The sequence below is a fragment of the Pteropus alecto genome, unplaced genomic scaffold (assembly GCF_000325575.1).
Source record: "Pteropus alecto unplaced genomic scaffold, ASM32557v1 scaffold98, whole genome shotgun sequence".
Taxonomy (NCBI): domain Eukaryota; kingdom Metazoa; phylum Chordata; class Mammalia; order Chiroptera; family Pteropodidae; genus Pteropus; species Pteropus alecto.
In genome coordinates, this window is record NW_006443570.1 from 2,923,186 (window position 1) to 2,935,607 (window position 12,422).

At 48.7% G+C, this 12,422-nt stretch overlaps 1 protein-coding gene and 1 pseudogene across 2 annotated transcripts in view; both read right to left on the reverse strand.

Annotated features, from left to right (window-relative positions):
- Positions 1-805: 805 nt before the first annotated feature.
- Positions 806-12,422, reverse strand: part of LASP1 (LIM and SH3 protein 1) — a 36,539-nt gene continuing 24,922 nt past the window's right edge. The window contains exons 5-7 of one of the 2 annotated variants that reach the window (XM_025041804.1): positions 4,967-5,117; positions 4,516-4,616; positions 806-3,798 (exon numbers count right to left, since the gene is read on the reverse strand). In XM_025041804.1, coding sequence (XP_024897572.1) covers positions 3,625-3,798; positions 4,516-4,616; positions 4,967-5,117 — 426 coding nt within the window. In that variant the 3' untranslated portion in view covers positions 806-3,624. The remainder of the gene's footprint in view (positions 3,799-4,515; positions 4,617-4,966; positions 5,118-12,422) is intronic. The other variant, XM_006924720.2, reaches the window with a different exon arrangement.
- Positions 6,109-6,227, reverse strand: LOC112473273 (annotated as a pseudogene).

Consider the following 12,422-nt stretch of genomic DNA (forward strand, 5'->3'; position numbering starts at 1 on the left):
AGAACAGAGTCCAGGAGATATTCAAATGAGACGTGCATAGGGCGTGGGTACAGAGTCTGCTGTGGCAAGGCAGCAGGGCATGAGACTGTGAGCACCACACTAGGGGTCCCAAGACCTCCAGCCCTGGACTGCCAGTCCCACGGTACAACTTCCACTGTCTTTCTGGGTTTCAGGGAACCCCATCTGTAAAGCGGACATCATAGTGGTTACTTCTCTCATAGGTTAATAAGATCAGAGAAAAAATGTGTTAACATCAAATTTTAAGGCATTGTAGAACGTTGTGGGTTGCTAGGCCACTTAGCAGATGGCTTCATCCCGTCTTGACTGTCCCAGTCTCTCCATCATTTCATTCCTCAAATATGTGCCAACCTCCTATTATATGCAGAGAGCTAAAACTGTCCCTCGGCTGAGCCTATTAATTCAACAAGTATTTGTTGAGCAGCTATGAGACTGGCTCTGGACAGGCACTCGGGGTTTAAAGATGAATTAGGCCCATTACCTCCTGAGCCCACTGGCTAGTGGAGAGAAAGGTGCTTAGTGAGGGAAATCAGTAAGAGACTGGGAGCTCAGGCAAATATCTGGGAGTGTCACTAATCTGGAGAGACGGCTAAAGCCAGAAGCAGACTGGTGGGAAGTTCTCAACAAGGAAGGTGTCAAGGCAAATTGCTACTTTAAGCTGACAGCTTCCAAACTGGTCATTCTCTTCCCAAAGGATGGCAGGGCTCCCAGGAGAGAAACAGGCCAATGCCCCTAAAAAGCTGAGACACACACATAGCAGCATCTCAGAGCCAGAGAGAAAACCAAGTCCGCAGGTAAAAATTATACTTTTATTTGAGTCACCAGAAGGATTCACTTATGGTCTAAGTCAAATGTTCAGAATCATAACAGAAGGATTCGATCCCAAGCACAAGCCCACAAGGGAGGGGACCAAAACAGACCAAGAAGAGACAACCACCCCATATAAAAAGATGAATGATGGCTTCACACACACAGATGAAATGTTTGGACAAAGGCAAATGTCACATGGTCATTTGTTTCTTTTTAAATACAGGTTTGTGGGGTGGTAATTTTTTCCCCCAGCTACTAAAAAAAAAAAAAAAGGCCCAAAAGTGCATATGTGAGGGTAAAAAAAGGCAAAATTTAAGCAACAGTTTTCCCTAGAAGGACATGAAGGAAACAGGAAGCAATGTTGAAAAGAATCCACTTTTCTCACATTTGGGCTTCTTATATTATTGGTCCACTAACATTATATTCACATTCTAGCTCTGATGTATCTCCTTTCCTGGGATCAGATTGGCTAAAAGACCTCTGTGAACTGCAAAAAGACCAGGGACTCAGCCCAGCACTCAGGTTCTGTGCTCTTCTGGGGATGGAAGTTTCTGGAGGGGAACAAAGACTCCCAGCAGCCTCTGGGTCCCTCAGCACCAGTGTTGACAGCCCCTCCTCTCTCTGGGGGCATGTAAGAAAAGTTCCCCTATTTTTAGGATGGGAGGAGCAAAGGGCCCAACAGCAAGATTCCAGTGGCTGGCTTGCCTTGTTTTGGAAGTAAAATTAAGCTGAGTGAAAAGGCTGTTTCTTGCTCATCCCGCCCTCCTAACTGCAACTCCTTCAACAGGATGTGTTTCTGACCTTTGGTCCCAGAATCCATGTTGTGCTTTGAGATCACGAGGAAATGGAATGGACCAGTGCCTCCCCCAAGGCTCCCAAAATTGCTCCCTCATCCCCCAAATCACCCACAGAAGACCCTTCACCTGCCCTCACCTCAGCTGAAGACAAGCAGGGTTGGTCAGGCAGGGGCTCCTCCCCAGTCATTTCCCTTAGCTCTTTGATTAGGGGCAAATATTCTCAACTCAAAAGCAGTGAGGACTTGATTGATGACTATACCTGCAAGCCCCTCCCCCACACATATCAGATTATCAACTGTAAGACCTGAGTGGACTCAGGGTGACAAGAGAGCCCAGAGATGAATAAAGCCAGGCAAGGGTTGTCACAGCCACCAATGAGGGACAGAAGGGACTCGGAGATAGCACCATCTTTCCCTTCCTCATCCCGGGGCCCGTGCTTCCAGTTTTGTAGCTCTGGGACTGTCTTCCAATGCTTCAAGGGGGCTTTAGGTAAGCAAGGGGAAGGTCAAGGGGGAGAGCCCCCAGAGTGAGGCACACACAGTGTGAGTGACAAAGGGTCCTCTGGCCCCTACTCTGCAGCCCAGGGCAGAGATGGGGGAAGAGAATATGCCTAAAGCCATGAAGGCTTCCCCTTTCCCCCTACCCCACCGATCCTCAACCATCTCGACTATTGCCCAGCATAGTCCAAAGGCAGGTAGGTAGGCTTCCTCTATATGGGGATAATAGGAAAGGAGGAATTTTCACTCCAAAGAAAACACAAGGAACTTTTCTCCCTCAGGGTCCTTCCCTCTCAATGTGCATTTTGAGGAAAATATCAAAGATAGCTTTGCACACCCTCGGATAAGCCCGGACACCTGCCATACCCTGACCCTTCACTCACACTCATGCTCACACTAGACTGTCACAGACACTTACAGATATACATGCTTCCTGCCTCTATACCAAGTCCTGGAGATAAAGAAGGTCTTGTGGCTTTGCAATTCTGGTCCATTTGGCAGCAGGCAGGAGGGAAGGCCATGGAAGGCTCGAGAAATCTTCCAGTGAGGAATAGGAAGAAGCCGCCCACCCTGCCCAGATCTGAGCCTCAAAAGCCAAGAGGCCCGAGGCAGGCTTCCTTGCCCTACCTTTCAGGACCACGGCTTCCAGCCAAGGAGTCCCTGGAGGTTGGGGCTGGGAGTAAGTAAAAAGGACTGAGGGAGAGAACACCCTGTTCCCTTCCTTCCTGCAGCTGTCCCTAAAAGTAAGAAAGGCCAGAACTTGACCCAAGCCACACTTCCTGGGGAGCTCCTCGCCCACACCTGGTACGTGTGGGCAGGAGAGCAGAATCACAGTGTGAGGAGGAACACGTGTGGGGAGGATGAACGAACCCTAAAGCGGGAACTTTACCCCTCTTTTGTTGTCCTTGAGAGAGGGAGAGGGTGGTGAGGGGACCCCTCAGAGGGCCAGCAGCCCCATCTTTGAGAAGTAGGGGCCAAGCCCTCTCACTGGTGCCTACACAGTGGCAGCACGCCAACCCATCCCCATCCCAGGGGCAAGGGTGGTGGGGTACCACTCCCAGGAATGTATGGAGGCCCTCCCCTGGGAGTCCTGGGGGTCTGGGGCTCACCCCAGCCCTGGAATGTTCAGGTATGTGAGGAGGTGGGCGGGAGGGTCTGAGAGGGCAGAAAAGAGAGAAGGCAGAGGCCTGGGAGCTGATGGGTCTCCCATTCCAGACGAGCCCCACAGGCCTTGGCCTCCCCCAGAGAAGTCCACACCTATTCCATCCAGAGAGAAAACCAAGAAGTTGGTCAAGGGGAAAACCTGCCAGAGGAGGGAGGCCACGAAAAGTGGCAGAACAAGGCTTCAGTTGGCCAAAGAAGCTGGAGGAGGGTGGGAATAAACAAGCTGTCGCAGATTTAAAAAAACAAAGACACTGAAGGGTGGACAGGTCACGCCCAGGACGGATGCAATGCTATGGAATGCGCTGAAGACAGATGGGGCGGGAAGGCCCCTGGTGGGCTCAGATGGCCTCCACGTAGTTGGCGGGCAGCATCCCGGTGTCGCCCGTGCGCTCCACGGTCCCATACATCCACCCGTCGTCGATCTGCTGCACGTTGACGATGGTGTCTCCGTCCTGGAAGGAGACCTCGTCCTCATCAGCAGCGCTGTAGTCATAGACGGCACGGTACCGCTTCTGCAGGGGTGGGGGTACAGTCAGCCCAGGGCCTAGCTCCCTCAGGGCCTGAGCCTTTCCTTCCTAGCTCTCTGGGACCCTGGAGCAGAGCTCAGGTGAGCAGTGAGCCAGGAGCTGAGAGACAGGGACAGCTGGGCTCTGCCACTAATTTTCTCACCTCAGCGTCTCATGTTCTGCAAGCAATCACCCTTTTCCAGTTTGGCATCTACTAAGGGGCAGGTACAAGACAGTTACAATAGTGCTGCCCCACCTCTCAGAACAGAAATGCAGTAAGGTCCAATGGACACGAGGCCAGTTAGTGTTTAAAAATCTGGCATGCCCTGTACGCTGTTGTCTGTATTCTTATAAACACCAGTCTTTCTTCTTTTTTTGAAGCTATGATAAGTCTGGCTGGCTTCGCTCCCAAGTTCAGGACAAAGACCTATTCTTGGGAGAAAAATCTCCAGGTGACACAAGAGAGTTCCATCAGGTTCCACTTTCCAACCTCAGCCAAAGTCTTAATGCTTCAGCTCTAGGAAATGTCCAGTAAAAGCATATGAAATACAACTGTGGTTGCAATGACAATAGGAGCTGGGGCCAAAGGTCAGGGAAAGCCAGGCCTCCTGGGTGTGGTTTCTAAGAACAATCTTGAGCTATGTCCTTCCCTAGGCCAACCCATCTCTGGCAGCCCCAGGCCTTAGGTCAATGACCTTCAACCCTTCCAGCTTCCATACTCACCCCGCCCCCACCTGGGGCGCTGCGCTGTATGGACACTGGGGCTGCAGGCTCCTTGTAGCCACCATAGGACTGGGCTGCCTGCTGCTGGGGCTGCTGGTAAACTGAAAGATGGGAGGAGACAGATCTCAGAAACTATCCTGCCAAACCCAGCCCCTGCCAGAGCCCCCTCCCTTTCTCCATGAAGCCCTTATCATGTATGTCCACCCCCACTTCTCAAAGACTTATGCCTGTGTGTGCACACTTGCAGGTGTTGCATATTCTACAGCAGGGGCTGAGTCTCCCCCCATCACACTGAGGGCCCAGCACAGGCTCTGTCCCTGGTGGGGATGGGGGGTGGTGGTGGTGGTGTGTGTGTGTGTGTGTGTGAGTAAGCGAGTGAGTTATGAGGCTTCTCCCCGTCCTGTAGCTGGCCTAGTCTCAGATGCTCTACCCCCGCAGGCCTCACGTCTACCTGGGGCACTGGTCGGGATGTGGTGAGGCTGCTGCTGCTCCTGGGGCCGCCGGTAACTGCTGCTGTCCTGGGAATCTCGGCGCTCAGGCTCCATGCCCTCACCCCCGCTGGGGCCCATGCGGCTCTTCTCAAACTCCTCATGGTATTTTATCTGCAGGGGCAGAAAGTGCCGGGTAAAGGACCCACAGCAAACTGACCAAAACACTCTCTCATTGTCACCAAGATCCCGGGATGAGAGAGACTCCCCAAGGGCTTCAGGTAGAGTACTAGGTTCTCGTGGGGGACACAACCAGCTGTGTGCCCTTGAACAAGTTACTTAACCTTGCTAGGCCTCAGTCTCTACCTCTGTAAAATGGGTTGTTGGTATTTACCCCAGCTGTAGCTGGAGGATGCAATGAGATGATGGATGGAAAAAGGCCATGTTAATTAAAGCACCAGACAAATGCAAATGACTGTTTTTATGTGCCTGTGACAGGGACAGGGGGCTGCCTTGCTTCCACCTTGGTCAAAAGCAGCAATAGCAGCAACTCTGTTTATAGGTGCCGGGCACTGTGCTAGGTGTCCCACATCACAGCTCATCTGACCTCGTCAGCACCTACAAGGGGGTATATTACAGTCCCCATTCAACGGACAAGAAAGAAACTAAAGCACTGACAGGCAAAGCGAGTTGCCACAGATTCCGGGGCCTGTGTTCTTAACCGGTACGACGTTCTGCCTCTTGTTGATGTGAGCAGAAGCCGGATCCCAGCCTGGGGGGACAAGAAATGCCGGGATCTCCCTGAGGTCAGGTCCTTATCTTAGAGGTGGGTTCCTCCTCGGGTTCAGGTTCCAAAAATGGGCAAAAAGAGGCAAAAAGAAATGACACCCCCCAGGCAGTCAGTAAGGGCTGGCTGAATTAAACACACCAAAACCCTGGAGACCTTCCAAAGCTGTGTTTCTTAAAATCTGGTCTTCAGACTGCTTCCAACCCACCTGAGCTGCTTCTTAGAATGCAGGTTCCAGGACCTTCCATAAAATCTACAAAAATCAGGGCTGGGGTTCTGAACTATACATTTTTATTTTTTATTTTTGTGTTTTTTATTTTTTCCTCACAGATTGCAAGGACCTTGTCAGCTTACAATCCTTTATTTTTTTATTTTTTACGCCTACAGCACCTGGTCTTCCTAGGTGATCTCCCATCCAAGTACTAACCAGACCCGACACTGCTTAGCTTCCAAGGTCAGACAGGATCGGGCTTGTTCAGGGTGGCATGGCCGTAGACTGAACTATGCATTTTTAAAAGCTCCCCAGGTGAGTCTGAAGCAGGCTCAAATTTGAGAACAGTGGTCTAGAGCAGAGGTTGGCAAACTATGGTCCAAAGGCCCATAGCCTGTTTGTTTCAGGGTCCGAGCTAAGAATGGTTTCTACATTTTTTAATGCTGAGAGGGATCAAGAGGAATAATATTTCGTGACACATGAAATTTCTATGAAATTCAAATTTCAGTATCCAGAAATAAAAGTTTTATTGGAAACCCGGCCACACCCATTTGTTTCTCTATTACCTATGGCTGCTTTCATGCTATCACCACAGAGCTGAGGAGCCGCACCAGAGGCCATATGGCCCACAAAGCCTGAAATATTTACTCCCTGGCCCGTTACAGAAAAAGTCTGCTGACCTCTGCTTGCCCAAATACTTGGACTGCATACTCCCACTGATAAAATGTTTTAGCAAAATCCTCCCAAGTTAGGTCTATTTAATAAATTGCATACAATTATCGCTTTATAAATATGGAGTGCATATTTTAAACCTTACACAAAAAATATGAATAAAAAAGTAGCAGATGAAAAAGAGCGAGAGCCAGGGGTTCTAAGGTTTTCTCCCTATATTCTCAGCAGCATGTTGCCCATACCCCACCTTGAAGACCCCTGGTGGGGTCTATTCACTTTTCAGAGAGGAAACTGATGGGGAAGAGAGCAGCCAAGGAATGGTTTGAGTATTCCAGGAGTGCTGGGCTGGCCTGGGGATTGGGGAGGAAGTGAGACAGAAAATGACAGAACAGCTACCGCTCACCCACAAAGAAAACGCAGAAAGCAGGACACTAAGCAAAACTGGTCCTGTCCCAGGCAAGCCCAGGCCCTGAATTCTCTCCAGGCCTTGGACCACTTGACTGAAAGCTGGCTCTCACTGTTCACCAGGATCCTGCCCTGTGATTCTCCCAGGAGAAAATGGGCTGGGGGAGGAGGGACAGAGCAAGAAGTGGGGTAAAGCTTGCCCTGTGTTCTGAAGCAGAAAGAACCAGCGATCCTGTGCCCTAGAACCCCTGGCCGAGGCCTGTCTGGAGCTATTGAGCCCAGGGCAGCCCCCTTTGGCCACCTACTCCCACTTTCTCTGCTGCCTTCGTTATCCACTCCTTGGCATCCACTTTGCAGGGAGGGTAAGAGTTAACACTTGGCCAGGAAGGGCTTACACATTAGTAGCTGGGCTACAGGTCTACAGGTATGGCCAAACTGGGAACACCTGCATCATTCTGCTGGCTAAATGACAGTTACTCACTGCAGCCTGGAATGAGAGCACAGGATCGGCAGCAGCAAAGCCCAGGACAGGTCCAGTCTGGAGACAGAGCATGGCCCACTTAGGAGTTTAGGTCAGGACCAGCCCCTTCCTCTCCCTGCAAAATAGGCTGAGCCTATTCTAGCCAGTCTGGCCAAACTAAAAACCCATCAGATCTCCCAACTCCCACTATGAAGGGAACTCAGGAGTGAAGTTCTCAGACACAGAGCCAGTGCCCTGTGCTCAGATTCCTAAGGTAAGGGCAAAGGTAAGTCTCCTCCATTCCCACTCCTTGAGTGGCCCCCGTCCAGGGGCAGCTGGGGGGACAAAGAGAGGGGACACTCCTCCTGAGACCTCTAACCTCACAAGGCAAATGCCCTTCTGACTTTTGTCCTGGGGGTGGGAAAGTTCGGCTTCTCGTGTCTACTTTCTGTTAATGAAAAGAGGCCTGAGCAGGGGAGGGAGAATGCATATATGGAGGCAGGCAGAGGTCTGTGCAGGCCCTGAGGGTGCCAGGAGATGGGCTGGGAGGACAGGTATCCCTGATGCTGGGGGCCCAGCTAACCTGGGCATAGCCCCCTCCTGTGGGTGTGACTATCTGCATTACTGAGGGGGTAACAGCACTCTAGGAAGAGGCTATGTCTGGTTCCTGCTCCTTCTCTGAGCCAAGGCCTGGTGCCAGACTCAGTCTTTCTTCACGGGCTACAATGTCCCTCCCATGATTTACCCTTGGGAGATCATGAGCCCTTCACTTACTCATGTGACCTTGGGAGAGTCCCTTCCCCTCTGGGCCTCCTCAGTTTCCTCATCTGTAAATGAGACTGTGATACCATCTGCTCCCAGGTGGTTCTGAGGCTTCTGACCAGATCTAGGAACCTAACCAAACTTGAGAGCTGAAAGCAAGTATATAATATGTATGTTTCCACAATGGCTGGTGGAACTGATCTTGCTCCTTAAAAAGCCACTACACGTGGACAAATATTTATAAAATGACCCAGGTGGATGGTGTAGTGGCAACCTGAAGACAAAAGAACCCTCGCTCCACCAATGTTGGTACCACCTGTTATTAAGAACCTTCACATTTGCTCAGCTCTTCACATTAGGTTCATAAAGGCTCTTTGCACATTGTCTCCCTTGGCCCTGATGACAATCACCCTAAAGAACAAGTTGGACAGGTACACCTACACCTTAATTCCCACTTTACAGAAGAAGAAAATGAGGCTCAGAAGTTAAATGGCTTCCCGAGGCAGAGGGGATGAGGCTGGTGACACAAGGACAAATTCACAGCTAGACAGGACCTTCCTAAGGGCAGGCATGGAGCAGGGCGACCACATGCCCAAGTCTGCCCCTAATTCTGGTTCATGTCTTCTGGAATAAATCTGAATAGCACCCCTTTCCCTCTCAGAAGAGATGATAATCATAAGGTCACCCTAATTTTGAGAAAAGAAGATGCCAGGCATGTGAACTCAGGAGAGGCAGCACAGAGCGGGTAACGGACTGAACAGAGTAAGGCTGCAACTCCTTTCTGCCTGGGCCCACCTGGATGAAATTTCGACACTCTCAACTTCCTCCCCTTCCCCTCCCCAGCAAATAAGGAAACTGTGCTATTACTTTGCTGACCGACCTAATAGTATGAGAAGCAAATAGGCACATTAAAGGGTGTGAGCACATCCAAAGGGAGAAGAAACATTTTCCAGACTCCAAGGGCCTGGATGATTCCTGCTTCAAGCTCAGCAAAGTTCTGATCTCCTAAAAGCCCTGAATAGGGGTTACCATAAGCCCAGAAATGTCAGCGGATCCCCAGCTTAACTGTCCTGGGCGCCTGTGGAAAGACGCCATGCTCACACTGTGCGCATGACATCTAGGTGTACTTGGGTTGAGAGGCCAGGCCTAAGGACCCTCCCTATTCATCCGGGCCCCTGTTAGCCAGGCCTAAAGGATGACTAGTTGAGGGTCCATTCCAAAGCTAAAGAAAATACACTGCTGGTTGATGTTCTCTTTTTTCTGAAACCCGTTCTCCTGATTGTGGCGAAAAATAAAGGTCTGACTCCACACATTGCTCTCACATGATTCTACATCATGGCTAAGGAGGGAACATCAGGCTTTGAATGGAATAATCAACTCACTAGCCAGGGTCTATTTTTATAACATCTCCCATTTGCTGAGGGCCTATTTTGTGCCCTTATATGCTTTATTCATTTCCTTTTCTCAGCCAGCGCATGAAAAATTTATCATAATCCCTTTTTTACAGATGGGGAAACCAAGGCTCAAGAGATGGTTATGAGGTAGGTAAGTCAGAATTCCAGTTCTAACATCATATCCTCACTTCTCAACCACCACTCAATACTGTTCCCTGTTAGAGACTAACAACATTTTGTTTTTAAAACAAATGGAAATCTGTGTTCAGTCTCAGAAAAAAATGAGATACCACTACATACCAATGAAATGGTTGAGACAAACAAGTCTAAGGACATAGAGCAATGGGAACTCTCATCACTGCTGGCGAGAGGGTAAATCCGTAGCTACTCGGAAAATTGCTCAGCGTTATCTGATAAGGATTCCTTATCTTGAAGGAATATACACTGTAAGACCCAGCAGTTCCACTCTATACTAATGCTAAGAAATATGCATGAGGATGTCTATACGTGTGGAAATAATCCAAATGTCCATCAACACCAGAATCAGTAAAATGCAGTATAAGCACAAAATGGAATACTATACAGCAACAAAAAATGAACTACAGCTACACGCAAACACGTAGAGGAATCTTTAAACCCAATGTTGCTCAAAGGCAGAGAGAAATAAAAGAATACACGCTATATGTACAAAATCAGTTTTTTAAAAAAAGGTGTTCAGAAATGCATAGTTACATATTAAAATTATAAAGAATAGTGCACACTTTCAAAAATTAAACTGCAGAGTTGTCCAACAAACCTGCCTTCAAAGACATTTGACTCTGGGGCTGGAATTTTGTTTGACTTCACTATTTACTGATTCAGACTCTTTAAGGTTCTTTAAGGCTCAGACTCTTAAAAACTGAAGCTAACCTATGGAATATAAACTAATTATTTTTGACTGAGAGAAATGCAAAGGATTTCTGCTTATAGCAAGAATGTCTCCAAAATTTATGGTTTTATAGTCCTGTAGGACAGGGGTCCCCAAACCCCAGGCCACAGATCAGTACCAGTACCGGTCTGCAGCCTGTTGGGAACTGGGCTGCACAGCAGGAGGTGAGCGGCAGGCAAGCGAGCAAAGCCTTATCAATTTGCAGCTGCTCCCCAGGGCTAGCATCACTGCCTCAGCTCCACCTCAGATTATTAGGCGTTAGATTCTCATAGAAGCACCGGTCCCTGGTGCCAAAAAGGTTGGGGGCCGCTGCTGTAGGACATTAACCAGTTCTATATATAATTATATCCAGCACTTTCTTTCACTGACTAGGCATCACTTCTGTCTGTCATACCCTCCATCCTCTAGCTGGTTCCTCATAACTGAGTTAAGCTCACTACATGAGTTTTTAACACCTTGAAAACTCTGTTTTGATAGGGGTGTAGTCATGCTTCTTGACTTGCATGGTGAGTACACAGAGGAGTTTACTGTTACTGGGTGTTATATTTCACAGAAAAAGAAAAAGTTAAAAGACACAAAATTGTATACAGGAAATCAATATATAAGTAAATATGCAGGTAAGTAAAAGCAAAGTTTCTCCACTTGAAGGCAGTGGCTCCCACAAAGGGGCCTCAGTTAAGTTTCCCATCCATTACAGCCATCAGCGCTCATGACCAAAGGCCGGGATTCTGAAAGGATAAACTATCCCATTGCATGTGGCCTTGGCCTCGCAACCCTTTGTATTCCTTAAATGAAGACACAATCATTCACCAGAGATGTATAACTTACTAGTATCTTGCCTCAAAATTTCCTACACAGTCTCTGTACTAGACAATGGCCCAACTTTTCATCCAAACTTTACTTCATGTCCCTTTAACCACAATGTAGAAAGCAAACAGGTGTGCCTTTAAAATGATAATAATGAACAGAGTTTAGCAAATGCCAAGCTCTTGACATTTTCCTCGCAACCACCTTTTAAGGTAGGGCCTATGGTCTACATTTTTATGATGAGGAAAAACCGAGGCTCAGCAAGGTGAGCCCAGCCTTTGAATGATAGAAGCTGAGATTCTGCTCTCACTGGCTGTTCCCACCTCACCATCCTGCCTCTCAGCAGGATAGATGACAGAATGCACACATCCGAAGTGTTTAAACACCACTTAGGGAGACTAGACCCTTGTTTTTAAAATGTTCTCGCTGGTAAACCCTCTAGTCAGCAGCGTATTCCTCCAGGGAGGTTAATCTTCAGCTCTGCAAGACGGTCTGATCTCTGAAAATAGCTAGGAGTCATTGGGTGATAACCTGGCAACTGAGGGACAAGCTATATACAGGAACACTATTTTGGATGCAAAACAAAACGTGTGGCTCTAAATACCATCTTTCCCAAAACTCTTCTGGAGGTGGGACAGGTTAACAATAGCTCTAAGCATAATTTTAAGTTCCCCTGGAATTGTGGGGTGTGGCCAGGCCTGGCACCCTCTGACTTAGGACTTGGTAAAGTTTTTTCAGACTCTTAGGTGATGGTTCTCAGACTTCAGTGAGCATCACAGTAACCTGGAAAATGTGTTTAAAATGCTGGTTCCTGGGCCATACTCTCAGAGATGCTGATTTAGACAGCCCAGGGAGGAGGCCTACAAGCCTGCATTCTCAATAAACCTTCCCCAGTGATTCTAATACAGTTGTTGGGAGGCCCACATCTGACAGACTCTAATTGCATTCACTAAAACCAAGAGTCTTCCAGCTCTGTGGTCACAACTCACAGGTTCCAGCTAAAGCTGCAAAAGCAGAACCAGGTCAGGTTCAAGTCACCTCCCCCACCTCAGA